Source organism: Labeo rohita, chromosome 25 (assembly GCF_022985175.1).
Source record: "Labeo rohita strain BAU-BD-2019 chromosome 25, IGBB_LRoh.1.0, whole genome shotgun sequence".
Lineage (NCBI taxonomy): Eukaryota > Metazoa > Chordata > Actinopteri > Cypriniformes > Cyprinidae > Labeo > Labeo rohita.
The window spans coordinates 2,501,014-2,528,739 of record NC_066893.1 but is presented as its reverse complement, the minus strand read 5'-3'; the positions used below and the strand labels follow the sequence as shown (position 1 = coordinate 2,528,739).

The window sequence follows — 27,726 nt, the reverse complement described above, 5'->3', positions numbered from 1 at the left end:
AGCTCCCTGAATAACAAGAAAAGAACCAGTCAGCTGTATCATGTTAAAACGGAACTGGACAGTTTTATATTAAGTTATCGTTTCATTGATTTTCTTAATAAGGGCGCCTGGAGGAACTGTGGCAAACGCTAATGAAAGAACTGAGGCTGAATGGTAAAGCGGTGCGCGCGCACGTGTGCGTAAATGTGTGTGTCTGAGCAGACAGTGATGTATGAGGTCTCAGCTGAATTTTGCTTTACAACTTTCATTTTTCTCGCATGCATTTCTCCCGTTCTCTTGTACGGGAAATGGATCAGTCCGGAAGCACATTTAAACCCCCTTTGAATTTGGTGTGCTCGCAAATGGTACGACCTCCAGTGTAGACAAGCCATTAACTCCATAGTAAGAGCGCTCTCTCTCTGTCTCTCTCTCTCTCTCTCTCTCTCTCTCTCTCTCTGAGGTTAGATAAAGAGTGCATTTCGAGGGAATCTACAGAGCAGATGAGCAGGATGTGCAGAATATAAGACTGTAATGACCCTGTTGAGAAGTCAACATCGCAGCCTTCAGTGTAAGTGTGAGTTTTTTCTCATCGTCAGTATCTCACTCTGTTCTCATAAGCGTTTTACAGGAAGTTGAAATGATATTGTCAGAATGGAGTTGGTATTTTGAATTGCTGTCGTCATGGTTTACATATTTGATTACTGGATTCAAAAATATGAAGGTCGTATTTAACTAATAAATGAAACAAATAACAAGAAAGTATGTTTTGCCTAAAGAGTATAAAGTCTTCTGTGCATTGAGAAATTATCATTAGAATTGAACTCATTTCAGTTGAGTTTTTTTTTTTTTTTTTTTTTTACTGATTAAACAAAAACAGCTGGGGCCAAATAGGATTATTTTAATTACTCTTTACTGTATTCATTGTATTTGTAATTACTTTATACTGTTGTATTTATTTATTTATTTTATATATTATTACTACTATTATTATTATTATTATTATTATTATTATTATTATCTATTTTGTATTATGTAAATACAATCTATTAATTGTTATTTGTATTTATTTGTAATTACTGTATACTTTTTTATTTTATTTTATTTTATTTTATTTATTTATTTAGGGATGAAATAAGATAACATAACATCATCACAGTGTTATTTTTGTATTATTTAAATACAGTTTATTATTTTTATTTGCATTAATTTGTAATTATTGTATACTGTTTAATTTATTTTTGTTTTTGTATTATTATTATTATTATTATATTATTTAAATACAATTTATTAATATTATTTGTACTCATTTGTAATTATTGTATACTGTTTTATTTTTTATTATTATTGTTGTTGTTATCATTTAATCTTTTTATTGGTTTTAGGTTGAAATAAGATCTGAATGTTTATTCAAGAGATCAGAGATCAGTGTTATTTTTGTATTATTTAAATACAATTTGTCAATTTTTAAGATTTTGCCATTTTGTTATGTGCTTCTGTCATTGTATTTTATTTATTTATTTATTATTTTAATTTTAATTTTAATTTTTGGTCTGTGAAAATATGGCCCAATTTTAATAGAAGGAATTTTCTGTATTGATTTTTCACAGGTGTAATACCTGTATAACACATTGCATTTTGTTGTGTTTTAGGGTTAAAGGAAAATTATCTTAACAAAAAAAAAAAAAAAAAAAAAAATACCAGTACAATTTTATTTTAAATTTCTGTTATTTTATTGAATTTTTTAAGTTTAAATTTGTCATGTAATATATTTTATTTTTAAATCCAGCTTTATTTCAGTTAACAAAAAACATTTTTTATTTATTTACTTATTTTTTATGACAACAATGCTAAATCAACCAGACCTATTTAAGTCCTAATACACCAAAAAAAACATTTTTTTCTTTAAGTAATTAGGTCAACTAGAAATAGCACCTTCCATTATGTAAACTGCAAATGTTCACATTTTACACTGTAATAACATGTAAAGAGAATAATATTATTAGGCTATTAAACAGTGACATTCTGCAGTAATCTGGTCATTTAGCCACTCTTATTCAACTAATGTGTATCATTTAGTATGTCAAGTCAAATAATAGTTTTAAAACCTAAACTTTACAAACTCAAAAGTGTTTAGGCTTCATTGACACTCACACACATGCGCTCCAGGTGTTTTATTGTAGTCATTACTTGCTAAATGGCCTATATCACTAGAACAATGATGCATTCGTGGAGAAAGTGCACTGAATAGTGTTCACCATGTGACAGAGATATTAATCTCGAAACACAGATGATTAACCCTAACCAAGCAACATATGTTGGCTAATAACAGCATTTCTGTACATCCTGACGATGAAATAATGAACCTGCCTTTCTTTTAATAAATTTTGACAATTCTCATTGTAGCTAAAAAGTTGTTTTTAGTTTTACTTTCTAACGTTTTCATTTATTCTGTTTCTTCATATTCAAGATTCAGTAATTTTTTATTACCCCATCAACATAAAGAGCGAGGCAGCGTGTGTCGGTGTGACAGCAGGAGTGTTGTTGTATTATTCAGGTCGCTGTTGTTTTTCTTTCAGTGCGCACTTGTGCTGTCTTTCTCATTTAGACGAAAGCATGACGGGAGTTTTGCGTCCCTCCAAACAGAGAGCCGGTATGAAGCGACCTCGAAATGAGCCTTACAGGTACGTCCACACACACTTATTTCTCACAGGCATATTTCACAGCTCATGTCATGAAGAAATATGAAACATCTGCTTCCTGAGGGTGTCTCCAGCGCTGTTCCACTCATATTTTTGACATTGTGTCACTGTGCTTTTCTCACTCTGATTTTCTCATCTCTGTCTTTGTCTAGTCTATCCATCTCCTTTCAGCCTCTGCCAGCATCAATTTTCGGGTGTTTTGAATATTAGGTTTTGCTCTGTTCTGAGTTATGAGCTAGAGGACATTTCCAGCGCAATTAGATTTGTGTGAGGTATTTTTAAATCCAAGTGTCACACTGCCAAACTTTTGACCATGGGCGTAAAGTCTGGTCCACTTTGCAGCTTATAGTGTGAAACTGTGCCACACACTTTTTTTAGCACCCTTGGTTATAGAAGTGTTTTTACCATTCAAAAGTGTTCGCTAAACAGTTTTGATCACAACATTTAAATTTTTGCTTTAGAACAAAACAAATACTGAAAATTGAAAATCAGACAAAATACAAAGGTACTGTATAATTAACAGATTTAATGAGGGAAAGAAATACAATCCCATTAATCATTGCGAATGATGTTTTTGAATTATATAGAGAAACAATATATTTTGCATTTATTGCAAAATATGCACATATATACAAATACTGAAGTATTTAAAAACTCTGTAATGTCCGAAGCCACAAGAGCAGGTTTTTGGTATGTAACAAAGTCAACATTTGAGTTACTTTAATAATGACAAAATTTGAAAAAGAAATTAATGCAATAAATACCGTTTTGTGGCTCTTTAATGTCTTGTGACAGATCGATGTAGCGTGAACCATGAACCGATCATCTCTTCCTCTTTACTAGTTATAGCACAAAATAAACATGAATGAACATCAGAAGGTATTTTGCTTCAACTGCCAAAAAGAAGTCAGTACACACCATTTTTCAAGTTCAAGTCTACCGACGTTAATCTGCTCTCCTGTCTGGTTTGTTTGTCGGACAAAATGGTACTTTCTGCTTTTATGATTGATCAGATCGCCTGTCAGTCAAACTCCTGGTGTAGGGTCAGTTCTCTGATTGGTGGAGGTTTCTTTACAGAATTGTGGGTAATGTAGTTTTTCACCAGGAGTTACATGATTATTTAACTGTGATTATTTAAAAAATAAGCTGAAATAATGTGGTTTTGATGGGCATATACTTTCAGTTAACAACCTGGTAGCTCACAGTAGGTCTGTCTTTAATGGTTTTTAAATTATAGAAAATGTTAGACAACTTATTGAATTTAGCATCAATGATAAGGCTGTGAGGGACAGACCTATTTTTATTACCATGTAATTTTCACATCTCACAACTTTAAAAAACTTTAATCTACTGAATGTTTTGTTTTTATTTTTTTCCCAGAAATTCTGATCTGTGAGTATTTGGTTAAACAGCAGTTTAATCCATTGAATGCACTGTATTTCTATCCCTCACAGCCTCGTTTTCATTTCTGTCAAAAATTAAATATAGTGCCTCCCTGGCATGCTGCTGATTACTACAGGAAATTATTTTGATTTATCACTTAATGTGTAGAAACAAAAAATTCCAGTTATGCACTTAGTAACTCAGTGAGACAAGGCAATAAGTCAATGGAAGTCAGTAATGCAAACTATGGAATAAATGTTTAAAGGGCACCTATTATGTCCCTTTTTACAAGATGTAATATTAATCTTATTGCTCTTCTGAATGTGTCTGTGAAGTTTCAAATCCAAATATAATACAGATTGTTTATTATAATTTGTAAATAAGTGTCATTTTGGGGGCGAGTCAAAAAAGTGCTGTTTTAAGTTTGCAGTTGCGGACGATCGCGACAGCGTGCAGTCGCTTTCTTACGTGCGCCGTTTTACCGGTTTCACTTTCACTTTTGAAATCTAGCATGTTTAGCAAGGAGGGGAGAGGATGGCCAGCGAATGCCCCCCACTTTGGTTCGACACCTCTTCTGCTTGACGTAGATGCAATATAATCTGTTTAACGCGTTTACATGGCCGAATTTTAATTTTGTTCTGTTTATAGGAAGGTTTAACCCACCCCTCTTTTTTTATTCTGATTAAGGTGTTTATGTGGAGCATTTTCATTTGAATTGGACTTTTAAACTGCAGCAGCCTGTTAGATGGTCTTACAAAGCTTTTAGCTTCATGTTCTCCTAGTTAAATCCAGTAAATAGTCAGTGAACAAGATAAACTCTGTACCTTACTTTTTGTTATCTTACTGTATCTTACTTTTTTGTTTTTGTTTGTTATATTCGTCAAGTAATCTATGAAAACTTGCATAATGTAATTACTTTCCTTTATTTACAGGTATAGAAAAATATCAGTGAACTTTACAAAAAGATCCTAATAAATAAACTCTTTGTAAAACCAAAAACAAACATTCGTAAAACCAAATTGTAATTGTTGTAGAGAATGTAGTAAAGCCTCAGTAGACATTTACAGCAGAAACACTAACATCCTTGAATATTTTATGATCACAAAACAGAGCAAGGGTGTTTCTGACGGACACTGCTCTCGACACAGCCAATCGCACGCAGACAAAATGTCTGATATGGTAATACGCACCTGTCAGTCAATAGCGGTGGCCGGGGCTACCAAAATATGATGTAATTTTGTGGACAGGCTCCAAAGTGCTTGTTTTTTGAGCCTGGTTTGATTTTATGAAATAAAAAAAAATACTGGATGCATTTTTATCATTATAAGATGGCTGTGTACACACAGTTCCAACACACTTCTGTCCAAAAACCTTCTAAAAGTGGATTTTGCATAATAGGTGCCCTTTAAAAAATACACACTATGCAGCATGTACACTACCTTTGCGGTAAGTATGATTTTATTGAGTATGATGTTATTGAAAGAAGAGAAGAAGAAGAAGACACATTTATTTAATCTAAAATACTATTTAAATATTCACAATTATATCAGTAACTTATAAATGAAATTGAATCTGTCTAGAAAAGTTTTAACAATGTTAAAGGATTAGTTGGGCATGTCCTAGACTAATTAGTACATGTCTTTCTTTCTACAGTCAAAGAGAAATTAAGGTTTTTGAGGAAAACATTCCAGGATTTTTCACCATATAGTGGACTTCAGTGGTGGTCAGTGGGTTGAAGGTCCAAACTGCAGTTTCAATGCAGCTTTAAATGTCTCTACATGATCCCAGCCAAGGTATAACGGTCTTATCTAGCGAAATGATCTTTAATTAAAAAAAAAAAAATATATATATATATATATATATATATACTTTTTAACCACAAATGCTCTTCTTGCACTAGCTGTGCACGTGTGTATTTCCACGTTGGAAAGGTCGCAAGCTGTTATTTCTTTGGTAAGGTAGGGCAAAAAACTCATGCGTGATCACGTAATGCGTGAAGACGTGCATCGCAGAGCTGGTGCAAGGTGAGAATTTGTGGTTATAAAGTATATAAATTTGTATTTTTTTAGAAAATGACTTATCATTCCACTAGATAAGACACTTATTCCTCAGATCGTGTAGAGCCCTTTGAAGCTGCAGTGAAACTGCAATTTGGACCTTCAACCTGTTGGCCACTATTGAAGTCCACATGGTTTTTCTACTATACTTACCTGGCAGGGGAGACACCATGATCAAGAAGGTGGTTCATTTTCATTCTGGAAGCGAACTTTTTTTTCCTCCTTTAAAAGGATGATTTTGACCACTTACAGCTCAAATAATGCACATTTATATGCAAATATGAGCTTCACTTTTCTGCTTTTAAATCCTCTGGAATCCCCACTGACTTCCACTGTAAGTTGTAAGTCTCATTTTTGTTTGTTTTTGCATTTTGTGTTAAGTAAATTGCATAAAAAAGCCAATCAGAACTACGAATATTTGCCAGCCTTTCTCAACTGAGAGGCTGAGACTCAGAGGTCTCTTTGTGAGTGTGTTTTACCTGGAATGCTGAGCAGCACACTTTCCAAAGGAAACAAATTACACTGAATGCAATTCATTGTCATCTTGTTTCATTTTATACACGTATTTCTTTTGCATTAGCATATAGAACAACTACACAAACTTGTGTAATCCAAACAGTGAAACACATCTTGACAGACTTCTTTTTGTAATATGGCTGTTTAAATGTTTGTTTAATGGCTGCTAATACTGTACAGTGAGTGGCTGTAGTTTGGCAGACTGAGACATTGTGGGAACAAGCTGTTAATGATCTCTGACTGGCTCAGGTCAGACCAACTAGCCTGGGAACAATTCAGGATTTCAAAGACTGAGGCTTCAGTTTCAGATGTCAATTTTATTATGATTATTTGCATAACGTTATAAGACTAAGGGTTTGTAATGTTACAACATATTCTGTTTTACATAAATTTTCTTTTGAACTTTCTATTCATTCTGAAACCTGATCATAACTGTATTCAGCACTGATAATAATCAGAAATGTTTGTTGAGCAGCAAATCAGCATATTAGAATGATTTCTGAAGGATCATGTGACACTAAAGACTGGAGTAATGATGTTGAAAATTCAGCTTTGCATCACAAGAATAAATTACATTTTACAATATACTGAAATGGAAAACAGTTCTTTTAAATTGTAATAATATTAAACAATATTAAAAATACAGTTGAGGTCAGAAGTTTATATACACCTTGCAGAATCTGCAAAATGTTCGTTATTTTACCAAAGTAAGAGGGATCATACAAAATGCATGTTACTTTTGTTATTTAGTACTGACCTGAATAAGTTATTTCACTTAAAAGACATTTACAGATAGTCCACAAGAGAAAATAATAGCTGAATTTATAAAAATGACCCCGTTCAAAAGTTTACATACACTTGATTCTTAATACTGTTTCCTGAATGATCCACAGCTGTGTTTTTGTTTAGTGATAGTTGTTCATGAGTCTCTTGTTTGTCCTGAACAGTTAAACTGCTGCTGTTCTTCAGAAAAATCCTTCAGCTCCCACAAATTCTTAGTTTTTTCAGCATTTTTGTGTATTTGAACCCTTTCCAACAATGACTGTATGATTTTGAGATCCATCTTTTCACACTGAGGACAACTGAGGGACTCATATGCAACTATTACAGAAAGTTCAAACACTCACTGATGCTTCAGAAGGAAAAAACATGCATTAAGAGCCGGGGGTGAAAACTTTTGCACAGAATAAAGGTCTGTAGGCCTACATTAATCTTATTTTGCCTTAAATATCATATTTCTTTCCATTTAGTACTGCCCTTCAGAAGCTACTAGGGATGTCACAATTCTCAATATAATATCGAACCGTTCGATACGACATCCATGGTTCAATACGCGCTTGTGAATTGCGTTTTTTTCGGTTTTGCATTTAAGTAATTTTGTTGTTTTATTTCTCTCGGAATTTGCTGTGTGTGCCCGTGATTTCACGTGCTGAAATTAGGAAACGCTTCCCCGCTTATATTTGAAAAAGCAACACAATGCAGAGCATCTTCCATTCTAATGACAAGCAATGATAAGCCTTTCTAAACCTGTTGTCCAACAAAAGAGTTAAAATCAAAAGTTATAAAAACAGTATAACTTGTTTTTAATTCACAACATCAGTCAAGTGTTTAAAATAACTTCCTAATGTGATCTGATGTGGATTCTTATCACAGAATGAAGCAGACAATAAATTCTATACTCATATTCTATGCATGTCGATTAGCAATGGCTTACAAATATACTTAATCATTATGAAAATACACAAGATGGCGTGAAAAACACAGATAAACCGTATATTATTGCAGACGAGTATTTATTGTCCTTACATTTCATCATTCAAAACATTTAACGTGATATCTTGTTTTTATTCAGTTACAGCGATAGCAATGCCTTCTTCCATATTAGAGATTTCCTGGCTGGAATGGAACATCATCAGTGATACTTCTTTGACGCATATGTGGATTTTCTGCACGAGGGCACCCTCTGGCGTTCAGTATGAATGAAACCCATCTTTTTTTGTGTAAAAATCGAAAAAATAATACCTCTCTCAAAGGAAATTTTAAGAAGACATATAATAATCCACGCTTTTTTCAGTGTACAGATGTTTACAGGAGTATTTTGTTGTTAATTTGTTGCAAAAAAACACACTGATGTGGCAAGCTATTATAACTGAACCGAAAACCGTGGTTAAAAACCGAGGTACGTATTGAACCGTGGACTAACTGTATTGTTGCCTCCCTAGAAGCTACAGAAGATATGTTTCCCAGAAGACAAAATAAGTAAAATTTACCCTGATCTTCAAATTCAAAAAGTTTTCGCCTCCCGGCTCTTAATGCATAATTTTTTTCAAGGTACACATACTACAAAACTAGCCCTGATGCATTTTTTTCTGGGGGTTTCCTCCCTGTCATGGGTTCAACTGCATCAAAATCACATTCGTGCTTAACCTGCAAACAAAAACACTTGTAAAAGTAGCCCAATTCTGCGGAAAAACCACAGACATGGCAACACAGCCCAGAAAACCGTCTCCCTGATTGAAGAATTTGCAGGAATATTCGACTTGGGCGCTTATAAGATGCAAATGCACAGATCTGATCTGCTTACACATTCATGGGTCACATCTGATCAGTGCCACATGTTAAAAAAATCTGAATTGGGTCACTTGAACTATGTAATGTAAATGCAGCCTAGAGACTTGGGCCAGAACACATTTGCAACAACCTGGCAACCAGTCACGACATGCTGGTGATTGTAGGGCCATTCACGTATATAAACATCTATGATAAACACTGTTTATATACTGTATTACAGACCGAATTGAACGTCCTTTATCTACCCACAATGCACTCTAAGTAGTACAAGGTCTATAATGCAGTTTCACAGTCCATTTAATCTCATTTACCTTCCTAAGCATCCTACCAGCACTTAAACACACACACTCTCTCACACACACGCGTACACGACGGGAATTTACTCCACTTATTTGCATAATGTTATAGCGCGGCTTTGACTGGCATCTGCTCTCTTGGCTCTGGGCTCCGTATGACTCACGCAGCTGCTTATTTGCCTCTTGTTAAGTGTTTTCACACATCAGGAACTTTGTTCTCTATTTCAATCTCATCAGAAGATCTGACGTCTCATTGGTTATTGGCCTGCGGTCAGATTCGATGGAGGGCTGTTGTTACTGCATTAGTGTGTGCTGAGATTCAACACGACCCCTGGATTCTATCTGCATTTTAAACGCCCTCCCATAGGGGCCAAGCCTCCCGTCGTAGAGAAAAAAACTTTGAAAATACGTTTGGCAGCATGCATTAGTGCATACACAGGGGTCTCTCCAGTGGCCGTTTTTTTGTTTGGAGGTGTGTGTGTGCCATAGGAAAAGTCTAAATTTAACCCTCTACTGTACACTACGTTGCCTCTGGCTAACAAACCTTTTTTCTTCACTTTGGAAGGTTACAAGAGAGTGATAAAAGGATTCACGAGGGATTACCTTTAAACAATAGAAAGCTTTTTCTCAGCATTTTAAAATGTGCACCGTTTCATGGATGACCATTTCTGCTCTAATCCATTAGTGATTCCAAATTACATGACAAAAACTGTAGTTAGTAACATAATCCATTACATTACACATTTTAGGTAATATAATCAGACTACATTTGGATTACTTTTAGATTACTTTTGACCTAACTTGTTTATCACAATGATTTAAATAGGATAATATTGTACCATATTGACAAAAAAATACAGAGTAAGAAAATTATTAACAACACATTACGTCAAGGTTTCCCAAACTGGTGTTTGTGAAGGATCTGCAGGGGGTTCATGAGTTTAATGAAAAACTAACAATTAATTAAATCATAAAAAATGTTGCATTTAAAATCATTTTAAAATCAATAATAATAAAAAAGAAATACATATTTTATTTGTGTCATGTGACCATAACCAATGTTAGTGAACCAGTGAACATGCAAATGTGATACTTAATTATTAAAATATGTATTTTAAAATCTCAGTGGTACTTCAAGTAAATATATTGGGTGAAAGAAGATCAGATGACAAAAAAAGTTTTGTGCATTTTAGTACATTTTAAGATATACTTGGTTAAATAACTTACTGAGTAATAATTCAAGCACTTCTTAAACCTGAAATGATTTTTGTAAATCGGTGTTCAAATGCTGTCGCCACCTGAATAATGACTGGTCTTTGTGTAAATGTCCACAAAACCTTAAGACTTTCTCAGTATATATAAGCGGTAGACTTTTTTTAGAATTTAAAATTTGATGAAAAAGAGGAATTAATAAATGATAAATAATTCATTGCTTTAATGTAAATAATTTGTAATCATGTAATCCATAAAAAGTAAAATGTAATTTAATCTCATTTCAAGTAATTAATTTTTGGAATCTGATTATGTAATCCAGATTGCATACTACCCAGCTCTGGTGTGAAATATGACTAATAATAATTTATGCTAAAATAATGTAATATTTTATAATATAGTAATGTTATTTATTTGTTTTAAAGTTATTTTTATGGGCTTCTTACACCTTTATTGTGAAAGGACAGTGGAGAGCTGACAGGAAAATACTGGGAGGAGAGAGGGGAGCATGATCGAGGTGGGATTCGAACTCGGGTCGCCATGAGTGCAGTTGCGCTATATGTCGTCGCACTAACCAATGCTATGGGTGCCAACAGTAATGTTATTTTTAACATTTTCTAACATTATCTATGATTTTTAACATATATATATGTGTCTTACCATGTGTTTGGTGCAAAAGCTGCTGCTGCAGTTTTTGGGTGGTTGCCATGCTGATGCTAAGTGGTTGCAAAAAAGCTTTGAATATTTTTAGGCATGTAGCTATGCAATTGATTGATTCACGCAGTGAAAAATGCATTGAGGAGCAAAGAGAAAACTGGCAATGTGCCGAAAGACAAGACAGAGCAGGTTACTTTAGGTATGAAACAAAGTCTCAGCTTTCAAATTTTGTAATTTCTTAAGAATTCAAACAATAAAGACCTTTTTGTGGCTCTTTAATGTGTTGTGACAGATCGATGTAGCGCCTCAGTTCATGCGGCACAAAAAACGGTCATCTCTTTGTGTTTGGGTCCCTCAGTCAATGCAGGTTTATGGTATTTTTTTCTGGCAGGAAAGAAATCTGATTGCTTCGAAAAGGAATAACACATCTCTCTTCAACAAGCCACATGATTTGAGGCATTTCTGTCTGTAGTACAAATGCTGTGGGCAAGTTGCCATTGAAGTTTAATACTTAGGTTTAGGGTTCGGTTCAAACGCTCACCCTAAATATGAGCAAGAGTAAAAGTGATATCCCTATTAAAGAAGTTCAGTTACACTGGGACTGAGAAGCGTTTGAGGCTCAGATCTGCAGCTGAAAGCAGGTTATTTTAAGAGCTGGATGTCACTGTCGTAAGACTCTTTTATCCTGCAGCTTAGAGCGGCAATTTGACCCAGTCTGATCCCATTGCAGTCTAATGTATATCTCTCTCAATCACCGTAGTCCTCTGAGGCAAAGTAATTTACAGCTCCTATCTGTGGATCAGAGAATTTATCTGGACTGTGTTGAATCCAGGGAAAACCGTAAGGCCCATGAAACAGTGGAACAGGATCAATATAGGGTTTGAAAAGAGCAAAGTAAAAACACACACGCAACAACACAATGAATGTTTGCCTTTCATTCATGGACTTGTGATATTTCATTCTGTTTACATAGTTTAAGCTATTATATCATCTTTATTTTTCAGTTGATGGTATATGGAGACCAATTCAGTTGATGGAGACAAATGAAATTCATAAGCAATTTTTGGCATTTTCTACTGGAGAAACAGAACAGGAATGCTGTATATTGTTCATATGTGAATTTACATATTGTAGCAATAAAAAATGGTGCAGTCCATCCAACAACCAAACTACTTTACCAGCCTGAACATCAACCAACCAACCAACCAGCCAACTACCTACCAACCTACCTATAAATCAATCCATCAATCCATCAGCCAGTCAGCTCAGCAACCTATAAATCAGTCAATCATTCAATTAAACAATCACAGACTAACCAACTATCGAATCAAAGTACCAACTAGTCAGTCGGTCAATCAACCAACCAAACCATCAGCCAGTCTTAGCCTCAGATGTCATGCCCTTTGGACCGTTGGCTGAACATCTGATGTATGCAGTACACTTAACTGGAAACATTTCGACAGATCCAAAACTGTCCTCTGATTGGTTGAATTCTAAAGGATTTTGTACATGTCACATTCTTTAACGGTCCACCTGGATATAACACAAAGCCATCTGATTAAGGAAGAAAGCTGTTCTATTTACATCAGTGACAATGAGCATTTAGTGGAATCTAACTAATGATCCTGAAGACATGCTCAGGTGTGTTTGATTAAGGTTAGAACTAAACTCTGCAGGAAAGTGGATCTCATGAGCCAGATTTGTGGATCCCTAGCCTATTTGAAACAATAGGTTCTGAAAAGGTCTCTTTTGGTTTGAGCCATTCCAGTTCAGTTGAGTGGCTAAAGAATGACCTGTCAGTGTTGTTTGTCCCTGTTGAAAAATCCAGCATATGCTGGTTAGGTATGTTTTGCATGGCTGCTGGTTTGAGCTGGTTTAACCTGGTCCTTAGCTGGTTTAAGCTGGTTCTTAGCTGGTCATGTGCTGGTTTTAAGCTTTTAAACCAGCTCATGACCAGCTAAAGACCAGCTTTGGATTTTTCAACAGGGGTATTCTCCTAGTTGCATCGCAGGGCAACCTACACAAAACCTGCATGTGGACAGTCCGCTAGTGCTAAATGTAGAGCCCAAAGCTGTGGACCTCACCTGGGCAAGCCCACACTGGGTCTGTTTAGGTTTGGTGTGGGCTAGCCCTAGCCCACTGCGCCCGCAAAAAGCCAGCATCAGCCCTGCAAAGGCATGTTTGCAGGGTTTCTTGAAGCGTCTTGGAGACGTTGCCACAGTTCTTCTGGATTTAGTCTGTCTCAGTTTGTTCAGTTTCTTCATGTCATTCCAGACAAACTGGATGATGATGAGATCAGATCTCTGTGTGGAGCTCCAGCTGTTGTCAGACTTCTTGTGCAAACGAAAATCTCACTTGATTATTACAATTATTATACAAAATGAGTGTTCAGAAATGTAAACTGATATTTTTTACTGACACATTACAGCAAAAGATAGAAATAGTTAACTTTAAACCATTTTAGCTGGTGAAAATACTAGTGTTCTAATAATTTTGGCCACCACTGTAATGGAAAGATGAATGTTGACATGTAGAATTGCTGGCAACAATTTACAACCTACCAATTAACCAACAAACTCACCAATCAATCAATCACTCAATCAATCAATCAGTCAGTAAGTCCATTCAACTTACCTACAATTCTATCAACAAACCAGCAAAGACTAGCCAACCAACTCACCATTCAGCCAATCATTTAATCAATCAGTCACTCACTCACTCAGTCTACCAATCAACCAACAGACCCACCAATTGATTAGTCAGTACCTATCAACCTTCTCACTTTTCTATCAACCAGCCAACCAACCAAACAACCAACCAGTTAACCGATTAACCTACTAACCAGTCATTGAACCAACCAACCAGCCAGCCAACCAACCAACCAACCAACCAACCGACCAGTTAACCGATTAACCTACTAACCAGTCATTCAACCAACAAACCAGCCAGCCAACTAACCAGTTAACCAATTAACCTACTGACCAGTCATTAAACCAACCAGCCAGCCAGACAACCAATCAGTTAACCAATTAACCTACTGACCAGTCATTCGACCAACCAACCAGCCAGCCAGCCAACAATCTAACCAACCAACCAACCAATCAGTTAACCAGTTAACCTACTGACCAGTCATTCGACCAACCAGCCAGCCAGCCAGCCAGCCAACCAACTAACTAGTTAACCAATTAACCTACTGACCAGTCATTCAACCAACCAACCAGCCAGACAACCAATCAGTTAACCAATTAACCTACTAACCAGTCATTCAACCAACCAGCCAACCAACCAACCAATTAGTTAACCAATTAACCTACTGACCAGTCATTCGACCAACCAGCCAGCCAACCAACTAACCAGTTAACCAATTAACCTACTGACCAGTCATTCAACCAACCAACCAGCCAGACAAGCAATCATTTAACCAATTAACCTACTGACCAGTCATTCGACCAACCGACCAGCCAGCCAGCCAACCATCTAACCAGTTAACCTACTGACCAGTCATTGAACCAACCAGCCAGCCAGCCAACCAACCAATTAACCAGTTAACCAACTGACCAGTCATTCAAATGTTGTGACTTTTAATATTATTTATTGGACTTGAGCTGACATGAACTAACTATGAACAGTTTATTGTTAATTCATATTTGCTCATTAATTATGCTTAAAATGCTAAATTTGTATATAGAAATGAACATTAACCAAAAAAGTACTTTAGTAGTTCATTGTTATTCATGTTAGTGCATTAATTGATGTTAACATATAGAGCATTATTGTGAAGTGTTATCAGATTGCTTACTTATTTAGTACTTTATCTAATTCATAACAAAATGTGTTTTTCATCCATATCCAGTCAGCACATTAGAATAGCTCAGCAGGAATGTTTGAGTCACTGGTATTTGTGCTGTTCGATTCTCCATCAGTAGTTTTGCCATACAAATATAAATTATTATTTATGATCTCTCAGGTCATATTGTGATGTTTGCTCATGCGTGATCCAAAGCCAGTTGCGTTTACAGATTTTAGTTCTGTGGACGCAGCAGTATATTTCAATTCGGTGGCTTGTCACTATTTTCCTGTTCATCTGAAATGCCCATGTATTTGATTTTTAACTGTGCTGAAATAGCAAAAGCTTTCCTTCCACTCCATTAACCTCTATCCCGCTTCTGTGATCCCGATTCATTTCAGCCAAACCACTTTCCCCCTGTGTGCACACTCGATCTGAATTAATCAATCTGGGGGAAAGAATCAATCATGTCAAACACACGAAGGACAAGTGAGCAGTTTGTTCAATACTGTCTGTTCAATGAATTTGTCCCAACGCGCTGTTTAACACATTCTGTCCCGCAGTGATTTACACTGCAAATTTAGTTAACAACAAACAGATGCGCTAATGATACAGCAAACAGTTTCTGTGAGCTACAGTGATAGATCAGAACGCTTGTGCCAATTCAATATTGTTTTATAAAGCTAAACCTCATAAAGAGAGATATTATTGCCGGATGATGTCTTTATGGCCCCTGCTGTTCCACAATTTATTGAACAGCCAGCAAATCAGTCTTGGTAATAAAACGAAAGCTGATATCTGTCCAGATGTACATGAATGACCGTTGATAGAACCGCATACAGTGAAGCGTTTGATTCGGATGCTTCTGCCGCTCGTCTCGCTCTCTGTGAGCCGTCAGACAGAGACTGAACTCTGGATAATGAAGCTTGTCTGAGAGATCAGCCTGTCACTTTAGAACAAAATCTCATTAGTTTTAAGAGACCTCTCCGTGTGGCGTGTGATCCCATTTCCTTCGCTCAGAGAGCGAGAGGGAGAAAAGACAGCAGGAGAATGTATTAGCATTTTAGCAGTGTGCAGTTATGGAGCCGTGGCCTAGCGGTTAGCACACATGCTCGAGATGTGTCAAGCTGTGATGCTCGTGTGGGGAACTGATGTTTGATTCCAGCCCACTTTGTGTCTCCCAGAATGATCAAAATAGGTTCAACAGACATCAAAGTACTAGTTCTTTCTTTAAAACACATGTATGACATTTTTAAAATGTTATTATTTTTATTTGTATTGGTTTATAGGGCTTCGAAAACCTGATCTTTTCAGAAGAAAGTTTCAGTTTAAGGACTTTTAAAAATATAATAAATATAATTTAATATAATATAATATTATGCAATATAATATAATTAATATAATATCATATAATAAATTAAACTGTACCACATGATGCTACCTTACTTAATACAAAGATTACATTTACTATAATTTAATTTCCTATAATATAATATAATATAATATAATATAATATAAATTACAGTATAAATTATTATAAAATACACTATAATATAATTTAAATTACACATTAAAATAACATATATTCAAATAGAAATTAAAATAATAAACAACACAACAAATATATATATATATATATATATATATAAACTTAAAATGGCAAACAACACAACAAAATGACTAAAACATGAAAATAAAAACTATAATAAAAAGATATATTAAAAAAAAAAATAATAATAATATATATATATATTTACATATATATATATATATATATATATATATATATATATATTTATATATATATATATATCTTTTTATTATAGTTTTTATTTGAGTTTTAGTTTGAATTATTTTAGTACATACATTTAACAGTTTTGGCAAATACAAATCTGAATAATATTTGATTTTTTATATTTTCTGTTCTCATTAAATTTTAGTTAAGGTTTTTGTAATTTTTATATATTGTTTAAATGTATCTCTATTTTTTATTTGAGTTTTAGTTTCAGTTTCTAGTACATTTAAAATTTAGTACATACAGTTTTTCTGTTTTCATTAAATTGCAGGGTTTTTTAATTTTATAGGGTTTTTTTTATACATACACATAAATAGTTTATTTGAGTTTCAGATTACATACACAGTACATACAGTTTACAGTTTTGGCAAATACGGCAAATTAAAAAAAATATACTATTCCAGTTAACATTTATTTATTCATTTTATTTCATGTAATCTAGGACTTTACATCTAATTTTAATTTCTGTTAAATAATAACAACAACAACAATAATAATATTTTATATTTTTTATATTTTGTTTTCATTAAATTTTAGTTTTTTTTTCCATTTTATACAAATATTTTATATATATCTATTTTAGTTTTAGTTATGTTAGTACATACATTAGTACATATTGAAGTACATATCTCTGAAATAAAAAATAATAATAAATAAATAAATAAATAAAAACAAATAAAAACAAATAAAAACATTTTTAACTTTGTGCCCTCATGATTCCAAATTTAAAATGGTAATGGTAATGGGATTACACTCTTACTCCTAGTAGAGAAACTAGCTAAAATCTTTTAATTTAAAACCCATAATATTTAATAACCAGACAGACAAGGGACCTTTTATTTCTGCTAAAATCTGCAGTGCTTTCTTCAGCTACAAATTCAGTGTGGGCCTGCTTTTCTGTCTGGTCCCGTCTTTTTCGCTCTATCCTAGCCCGTTTTCCTAATTGCATGCTCCATCACGCTCTTGACACCAGCAGCAGATTTCTCCCAATCTCTCATCTCCTGATATCTCTCTCCGGTCACAAACCGCTAGGCCTCAGGGCATAATGGAAAAAGTCTCCTATTTCATAGACCCTGCTAATCTTTAAATAAAAGCATAGCAATTTTTGAAAAAGCTCTTTGTTGCCAAGTTTTGCCGGAGACGTTCGCGTCACGCCGAGGATGTGACAGAGCGGATAAAGTTGGAGACGTAGAGTGATCAGTAAAGCGCCATGCCGCTAATGTACGTATCATGCAGAGGCTGCGGCTGGCATGCATAATTAGCTGTGATGTTCTTCAGTCACGGAACAGGAAGTAGGCCACGGCCTGCCAATAATAACCGTGCCTTGTGAATCACAAGCATCATGAAAGGAAAATCTTCCTGGCGTACTTATTATCTCTTATCTGGCTTTCATTTTCAGGGTTTTTGATTATCAACACGTTCCGACGTCTGTGACGAGCATCCCGTGTGATTTCGCATCTTTTCGACGGACGTGTTCATCGCCGTCTTCGTCTCCCGCAGCCCTGCGGCAAAGCAGAGGGAAACCTCAGAGCAGACACAAGTCCAGGAGCAGAGGAACCCAGCGTAAGATGCACTTACATCTGTCAAAGCCCAAAAGATCTCATGAAGTCAAAGTTGAAGTTTTGTTACTTTTAGCGTATATTTTAATCATTAAAATAAATTTTCCAACAGAAAAGAGACTGAATGGGAATGTCCAAGGGGAATGTCAAAATATTCGTCCAAAAAACTGCTCTCAAAATATTGTATTTGACTATTTATAGCAAATCATAGTTTTGCTGGGCTGCATAACGGTTATGCCCCATTCCAAAATCCACAGTGTCTACACTGGCTGCAAATCTATGAAAATCTAATATAATCACTAAAAAAGGGAACATTCTAAGAACTTTGGCTAATGTTCTGGCAAAGTTCTCTCACGTAATGAACAAACATTCTTCCAGTAACATTCATAGAATGTTCATTTAATGTTCATTATCTGGTCTCTGTAATGTTCTTAAAGGGAACCCTGGGTATTAAGACTTGTATGGCTCATTACAGCATAAACTGTCTCTTCCTAAAATAAAAAATATACTACATAAAAACAAAATATAAAATATGTAGTAAGAAACATGTTATTTTAAAAACATACACGTCATAAGTGTATAAGTACACACCCAAATGCTCACAAAGAAGAGTGTCTGTGCATTTAACAGTGTAATTTAAGTGTTTTTTTAGTTTTAAATTTTATGACATGAGATTAATGTAAACACAGCCCACTGTCAACACTCTTGTAATTTGTTTCAACCTTTTCAAACTTTATGAATGATTATTTTAAGTTCAAGTCATATGTGTGTGTAAAGAACTGAAAGCAAGCAGAGTATAGCTGTATTGAACAGCATCATTCGGCACCAATAGTTTTGTCGGTAGCATGTCGACATATAGTGCCGTTGTGCTTCGGGTGTCCTGACTTCGAGTCCTGGTTTGCAGACCTTTCCCAACAACCCCTTAAAAACTCTGGGGTTTCATTTCAATGTAAACAGACTAAAACGGAGACTTTTTATAACATCATGCTCATTGTTGTACCCATAGATATGTATAGGCAGATGCCCCATTTGACCTCTCCAAGCACGTAGATGCATCCGCTATCTAAATAATAGGGCATCTACCTATACATATCTATGGCTGTATCTGCATGAATGGTCATGTGACATGCATTTTTCGGTTGTGTAGCATGGATGGAGATTGTTTCTGAAATGCAGTGAAAACGCCAGTGTAGAAAACACTGTTTTTAAAACGAAAACGGGTGTAAACAGGGCCTGAGAATTGCAATGCATTTGGGAAAATTGCTGAATCAATTTATCGTTACACCCCTAGAAAAAAAGTTTTCATAACTCACAGGAAATGTTAGCAAACACATTGGTAGAACATGTTGTCCAGTCCAGTTGGGAAACCTGTCTGGACACAGTTGGATGTCATTTTTTGTTTTTTGCAGTTTGCTTTACAAACTATACATAAAATGAAGACAGACTCTGATACATGACATGATACATGACAATAGTCAAGCCCCTTTGTAAAAACATGTTTGTCCAACCCATGACAGATGGACAGAATAGGACAGAATAGACGAGTTGGGAAACCTGTTCGAAAACAATTGTATTTTTGTCTGTGTTACAGTTTGTTTTAGAAATGACACTTTTTAACATGTAGACAGCGTCAAGCTGTTTTAGCATTGCGTAAACCCAACACGACAATGGTCAAGCCCATTTTTGCCCAACATATGAAAGATGGGAGGCAGGACACAAAGACCAGTTGGAAACCTGTTTGGAAACAATGACTATTAGTTTGTTAACGGTAATTAACAGTAAAATAGAACAAGGCATCAGTACACAATAGGTCCACTGTCCAATGTAAACAGTCCAGCAATTTATTCTTTCAAACCAAACATCTTTCTATTGGTCAGCCTGAAAATGAGTGCAACAGGGATTTTCTTCTTCACATGAAGATCACAATTATACGAATTCCAACTGGAATTACAATCAATCTCTTATTATGTTTATAGCAAGCTGCCTGAGCATCTTTAAGGTAACTCTGTCGCCCCCTTGAGTACTGGAGTTTGTCACAGTGAGCATGCTGTGCAGAAAAGCACAGTGATGCAATGCTTTGGCCAAACGTTCTCATAATAAATATCAGCATCTCTTTTACAGCATTGTGTCCCCTTGGATTGTGTCTTGGTGTATGTTGCTCATATAACTGCCTTTTTTTGTGAGCGTCTATGTCTACGTGCGTGCATGCACCTCTGCTGTCGAACTCCAGATGGTTTCTTCATTAAAATCCTCCCTCCGCTATAGAACTACTCCCTCAGTAATCAAACCTAGCCTATCACCAAAAGCAATTATAGCAAATTAATAGTGCATAACCAATAAGAAGCGTTTATAGTGCTTTATTACAAGCCCTAATAGTTTTTACTGCCAGCAGATCACAGTAGAATGAGTTTGCCTTTGTAGCTGGGAGGTCAAACCGCTTTTTAATGGCTGGTGCTGAGCTGGAATGGGCTTTTTTTTTTATCCAGCTGGGATTGGAGGGGTGTTCGAGTGGTGTTATCACGCTGCGGAAAAGAGGACCAATCTAAGTTTCCATCATTAGAGACATTAGATTAGAAGAGTTGCTTGTATCGGAGCATCCTCATTTGTCTCTTGAAAGTCTTGCCCTTTAACTTTTTGGTTCTTTCTTAGTTTTTAAAGCTGAAGTATATTTTTATGCTATCCTGTTAAAAAAAAAAACCAGCTAAAACCAGCCAACCAGCTTAAGCTGGTCATCCAGCCTGGTCTTATCTGGTAAGCAGGCTGGTTTTAGAGGGGTTTTGGCCACTTACGTAGCTGGTTTTAGCTGGTCAGGCTGGAAAACCAACTAGAACAACCAGCTAAAACCAGTTTGACCAGCCTAGCCAGGCTGGGAGACCAGTTTAAACCAGCTAAGACCAGCCAACCATCTTAGGCTGGTTTTAGCTGTTTTTTTCAGTAGGGATACTATGCTTAAAATGGTGAAAGCACTCAAATAGTGGCTAAACCAGGGATGTGAGTTTGGGGAGGGGCTACATGTTTGTCCAGCCAATGACAGATGTGGGGTGGGGCAGAAAAAACAATTGGGAAACTTGTGAGTTATTTTTGTAGTTCGTTTAGTGCTGCTACTTGTACAGGAATTACACACTTGATCACAAAATCCACTTTTTTGGAATACCATGTGTGCTAACTGCTATGCTACATCTTAGATGTCTTAAGTCTTTATTTAAAAAGACTTTTTTATTGTAATTTCTACTCCACTTGTGGCGGCAAATGGAAAAATAATGTTTGGCAATACTGTCTCAACCGATGGCATTTAGTTTTGTTGCTAAACATAATGTTATTGCTCGCTAACCTCCTTCTCTCTCTGCAGTGAGAATGGAGGAGCTGATGTGCATTAAGAAAGAGCTGACAGTGATTAAATCACAGATAGACGAGCTGCTGGACAGTCTGGAGCGGATGGACCCTCAAAGCCAAGAGCTGTCTGGTAAAACGCTCGTTCTTTCATCATCAGTTGCACCTTGCAAAGGTGGATTATGAACCAGGCCAGTGGGGTCTCAGACTGTCTCATATTTGTGATGTTATTTGTCATCATTTGGACATTATGTCTCACAATTTGTGCAAGTGGGGCCTCTAAAGGGGCTGGTGCCTCAGGGACTTGGCAGTGTTTCTGTCCTTGATCTACAGTTTTATGTCATTTAGCATGTGTGTGTGTGAATCTCAGGAGACGGTGTGGCGTTCTCTCCGCTCCATGGCTCTGTGAGCAGTGCGGACGATTCGTCTGGTAGCTCTCCTCCCCTGAGGACAGACAGAGACACACAGAGCCCACAGACGGCAGACAGCAGTGATGAAGACAGACAGCATGTAAAACACACACACACACACACACACACACACACACACAGAATGACTGATGCTCAACTCTTACTCAAACACTTAGGAACAATGTGATTAACGTAATCATGAGACCAGATCAAATCAATTAGACCCGTAAATTAAGTCTGCATTTTACGGATCTACTCTCAGTATTACAAATTTTGTGGCTACTGACGAACATAGTGAAATGAAAAACACAGACTAATATACATGCCTCTTTATACATTTATGCAACACCGTACATATTTTGGCTGTTCAAAATTCAAATATCCAGATAGTGTCGCTAAAGGTTAATGCTCTATCGTGTTGGAAATAACCCCTACACCAAACCAACCCTAAACCTACTTGATAGTGTTAACAAATGCAAAAGTGATATTAAAAAAACGCATTTATTGATGCAGCCATTCTATTTTAAAGGGGTCATCGGATGCCTATTTTCCACAAGTTGATATGATTCTTTGAGGTCTTAATGAAAAGTCTGTAACATACTTTGGTTAAAAATTCTCAATGGTTGTGTAAAACAACACCCTTTTTACCCTGCAAAAATCAGCTCTGCAAAAATCAGCTCATTCTGGTCGAGGCTGCTTTGAATGTTAATGAGCTCTGATCACCCCGCCCCTCCCTTCTCTCTGTGGAGTGACGAGCTTGTTTACTTTAGCCGCATTTAGCCGCGTCTAGCCGCTAAACTTGCTAACTAGCACTTTATTAGGAAAGGCGATCGCAAAGATTCATTAAAAAAACCCTTACACTCACTTCTGCTGTAAGTGAAGCTGGATCACGAATGATTCATACGAGAATGGCTCGATTTAAAAAAGAAGATATTATTTTTACAGATTAATTAAAAACCACTGCATGGATTTTTATCATTATAGGGTAGATTTGTAAATTAGTGATGGGTCGTTCTTGAACGATTCGTTCATTTTGAACGAATCTTTAATGTGACTCGGGACGAACGAGTCGCCTCGGGGAGTGATTCGTTCAGACGCGCATGCGCAACATCCTATTAGGTTCTGTACTGGAATTAGTTCACCTGTTTTAGAGTCGTTCGTTCACCTTATGGGGCTGTCACGTGATGAACGAACGACTCAAACCCGAGGACTCGAATTCTCTTTCCGGCTCAGACTGCGTTGGTTAGCTAATTGGGCTGTCACGTGATGAACGAATGACTCAAACCCGAAAACTTGTCAGATAAGAGGCGAGGTGAGCGAATCATAGATTAAAGACCCAGGTAAACAATGAATTAATCTTTTCTGTTTCTTATAGCATTATAGTTTTGTTTTGTTTGTAGTGTGATCAACGTTTGTGTAAGCAGTAGATGTGTTAGGGAGGTAAAACGTAACATTTTAATTATATTTTGCTAAAATGAACGAAATGACTCGAAAAAAGATTCGTTCATTTTGCTGAACGAGACTCAAAGGACCGAGTCGGTAAAATGATCCGAACTTCCCATCACTAGTGTACATACACTGCCAACACACATTAATGTTCAAACAACATGTAAAAGTGAACTTAGCATCCGATGACCCCTTTAACTCCCTTATGCGATTTGAGCTGTTTTGTCGAACCATAGTTTCACGGGGTTCGTACAAGAGTTCTTTGTCTTTGTCTTTGCAACGCTGTATCGAAAATTCATGCACAGAAAAACTGTACATGTAACGACAACATTCAAAAGTATCATTTTTCAAATCGCACAGGATGTTAAAATTGTTTTGAAGTCATAACATAATATTCTGCAAGTAATTGTGTGAAAATCAGGCTTTATTAATCAAAACTCTATACCTGTAAATCATACTTTGTGTGAAAAGAAATAAATTTGTCTGAGTTTTACTGCCTCTAGTGTTCATTTCAACTCAGGGTGTCCACGGGTCCTTAAAACTATCTTAAAATGTCTTAAATAACACTGTCCTAATACAAGGCCTTAAAAAGTCTTAAAATGTCTTAAATTCAGATTCGATGGGTCTTAAATATTTTTTGGTCACACTGCCGCTTAAATATTTTCCGTCTGACGGACCTAGACCGAAGATTTTTTTCTTCCCCTCAGACAGAATCGGAGTAACGTTAGCAGAATACAGGTCGAAATACCTTCTTTGTGTATATAATGTTCCTAATTATAACAATAATAAATATAGGTCGAGCTACAGCTACCAACCTTCTAGCTAGTTTTTTTTTTTTTTTTTCACTTGCCCGACCAGACAAACATCCGCATTAAAACTCAAGTGACAAAAAAAAATAAGTGAAGCATCAAACAAAAAAATGATTCTTCTGATTTTAATACATTCAACATAAACAGTGATTGATAATGGATAGTGTATTTCTGGCATCAAGGTTGCGCTGCCTGTCACTTTGTGAAAGACTTCAAAACAAATAAGCATAACAGCTCACATAAAGAAACTCAGGAGAAAAATTCTAAATGTGTAGTTTTTTATAAAATGATATAATTCAGTATCATACCAAGGGAGCTTTTTTGCTGAATATTTTCACGATTGCAAATGTTACATTGATTTTAGTTCAATAAACATGTAACAATAGTTAGTCAAGTAAAGTTACTTACATTTTAGACAGAATATTTATTGTTTTGTTCTATTTCACCAACGAAAATAGTTCCAAAAACAGGAATAACAGCAGTATAGCAGTATAGTGATTTACCACCACCTACTGGTAGTTTAGTATGTTAAAAAGTATGCATTTCTTATTTGTATATTTATAAATGTATTTAAAACATTAATCTCATAATATTATTGCAGTTGTAATTTTGCAGTGTAAATTATTTAATCTGACTGGTCACATTTGTTGTTAAATTGAAAAAAAAAGACATTAAAGGTGATGCATAGATTTAAAAAGTTTAAAAAAATCGGTCTTTATAAAGGTAAATAAACATATGCAGATTTAAGTATGTAAAATATTATAGAAGGTGATGAAAATATTGCTTCAGAATAATTGTTTACACCAACAAAAATATCTATGTGATGACATTTCTTTTTTCTTTTTACATTAAACTCATCGAATATTACATATATGTATGTAATATAATGGGTATTTCCATTACAGGTTTAGGTCTTAAATTTCATATAAGGTGGTATTAAAAAGGTCTTAAAAAGTCTTAAATTTAACTTGTTCATATCTGTAGAAACCCTGCAACTGGAAACTGCAGTGTTTCGTACAAATAGGTCCTTTTTTCCGGTTTTGCATAAATGTACATAGATGCACATATTTCCAATGAGCCTGTGTTGGAAATGAAACATTCTGAAGATTGTTTAAGATTCTTACAATTACTGAAGGACATTTTGTATTAATTTATGGTCACATTATTTTACAGTAGTTGTAGAGTCATACAAAACCTGTCAAGGTTATAAAACATGTCCATTTATCCCTAAAATCAAAGGGGAAAAACAATATTTCAGGATATACACAAAATGGTAGAAAGCTATAAAAATGTGAAAACAGTCATATGTGTAACATTTATTTACCCATGCATGTGTTTTCTAGGTTAATTACTATGAATCGGATTTGCTCTACATGTAAAGACAGATTTTAGGTAAGTTGAAACCTGCAACTTTTTTGTTTTTGCTTTTGTTTTGTTTAATAAACTGCCAAAACTGTTTTTCCCCTAAATGTTCTGTTGCTCTTTCTCACAGATTCCAAGTTTTTGGTAAAAGTCACAGGATCTCTAATGATGACTTAAGAAAAGGACCAGAAAATAAGAGGAAAGATATCTGGATTGTTTCCAAATATCCTGTTGAAATTGTCATCATGTAAGCGGAACATGAATCCGGTTTGAATCCAGTTGTGGAGCAGCTGTCTAAACAGACCAAAACAAACTGAAATATGTGTCGTCAAACACTGCAGATGATTTTATGAACACGCAAGCTGTTTTTTCCATGATTTCAGACAGTAAATACTGATACGACTCAAGATCAGGAGAAAATTTAACTATACAACAGTGGTCAAACAGTGGGTTATTAAATGTCTGATTCTAATAATGATATCTAGATCCTGAGATTAAAAACCGAGATGTACATGAACACTTATTTTAACCCAAATGTCATTAAAATTCACTAAATGTTTAATAATTGCTACATAATTCATTATTTTGGAATTGACACAACAACTACCATCTACCTCTGTTGTTAACTAGACATGGTTTTTGGTCAGTACAAGTGTATGTAAATATCTCCCCATCATTTTCTCTGGCCAATTTAGTTTTAGGCCTAGATTTACTGTATGATCAGGATATGGCCGTACACTTACAAACCTTTTTTTTTTTTTTTTTTAATAAATAAGATATAAAGTAGTAAAGTGGACTTGTGTTGCATGTTTGTGACTTTTTTGTAATATATTACTGTGATTATGTAAAATTTTATGGAATGCTACATTTGTTTATCACTTTGTTGCATTGCGTTATGAATGCATTCACCAACAGAAATAAAAATACATTCATGTACAGTATGTTGATATTAGAGGCTCAACTTGTTTATGTCCAAATATCATTTCAATAAGAGTTTCAAAAGCCACTTCAGAATCGTCTGACATCGTTGTACCTTTTTGTACACGCGTTTGACTTACTTGCACTCTTTTAGTCTTTGCGTGTTCGCTTTGTTTTAAACACTGGGTCTGTAGTTCCGTGTGACCTTTCAACGTGATTCAATAGTACGTAGCGTCATGAACGCGCATCCCAGAGCCTGTGTTACACAAGCTTTTGTGCTTAAAAAGTATACAAATTTTTATTTTCCGAAAAAAATTAAGATTCTTTTTCCTCGGCTGGGATCGTTTAGAGCCCTTTGAAGCTGCATTTAAACTACATTTTGGAAGTTCAAAATCGGGGCACCAATGAAAAATCCTGAAATGTTTCCTCAAAAATCATAATTTCTTCAAGACTGAAGACAGAAAGACATGAACATCTTGGATGACAAGGGGGTGAGTACATTATTTGTGAATTGTTGTTCTGGAAGTGGACTTCTCCTTTATCTCATAGCATTATTGCAGTTGTAATTTATTCAATCTGACTGGTAACATTATTACAATTTGTTGATAAACTGTAATAATTTGACATGAAAGGTGATGCATACATTTAAAAAGTTAGCCTTTATAAAGGTAAATAAAAATATGCTGATATAAGTATGTAAAAGCTCATAGAACACTGATTACAATATTGCTTCAGAATTTCACCACCAAAAATCTCGATGCAACGACATTTTCTTTTTACATTAAACACATTAAATATTAAATATATGCATGTAATATAATGTGTGTTTCCATTACAGATTTAGGTCTTGAATTACATATGGTGGTATTAAAATAAATGCATAAATGCATTCACCAACAGAACCAACAGAAAAGATTGTTAAATACTTGTGACTAATGAT

At 35.3% G+C, this 27,726-nt stretch overlaps 1 protein-coding gene across 4 annotated transcripts; it reads left to right on the top strand.

The window, feature by feature from the left end:
• The first annotated feature begins 380 nt into the window (after positions 1 to 380).
• si:dkey-234i14.2 (RNA-binding Raly-like protein) lies at positions 381 to 26,777 on the top strand. Of its 4 annotated transcripts, none has more exons than XM_051099039.1 (7): positions 381 to 547; positions 2,585 to 2,660; positions 18,352 to 18,515; positions 21,861 to 21,974; positions 22,212 to 22,351; positions 25,850 to 25,898; positions 25,999 to 26,777. In XM_051099039.1, the coding sequence occupies exons 1-6, from the start codon at positions 511 to 513 to the stop codon at positions 25,883 to 25,885; spliced, it is 567 nt and encodes a 188-aa protein (XP_050954996.1). In that variant the 5' UTR covers positions 381 to 510; the 3' UTR covers positions 25,886 to 25,898; positions 25,999 to 26,777. The 4 variants fall into 4 exon arrangements, with proteins under 4 accessions (XP_050954996.1, XP_050954997.1, XP_050954995.1 ...); XM_051099040.1 differs by having other exon boundaries at positions 2,556 to 2,660; XM_051099038.1 differs by having other exon boundaries at positions 381 to 553.
• Positions 26,778 to 27,726: the final 949 nt, after the last annotated feature.

Coding starts and splice junctions, on each gene's coding strand:
- si:dkey-234i14.2 (XM_051099038.1), top strand. CDS start 511: ATGACCCTGTTGAGAAGTCAACATCGCAGCCTTCAGTGTAAGT. Junction 18,516..21,860: donor CAGGAGCAGAGGAACCCAGC/GTAAGATGCACT, acceptor CTCTCTCTGCAG/TGAGAATGGAGGAGCTGATG. Junction 21,975..22,211: donor TCAAAGCCAAGAGCTGTCTG/GTAAAACGCTCG, acceptor TGTGAATCTCAG/GAGACGGTGTGGCGTTCTCT.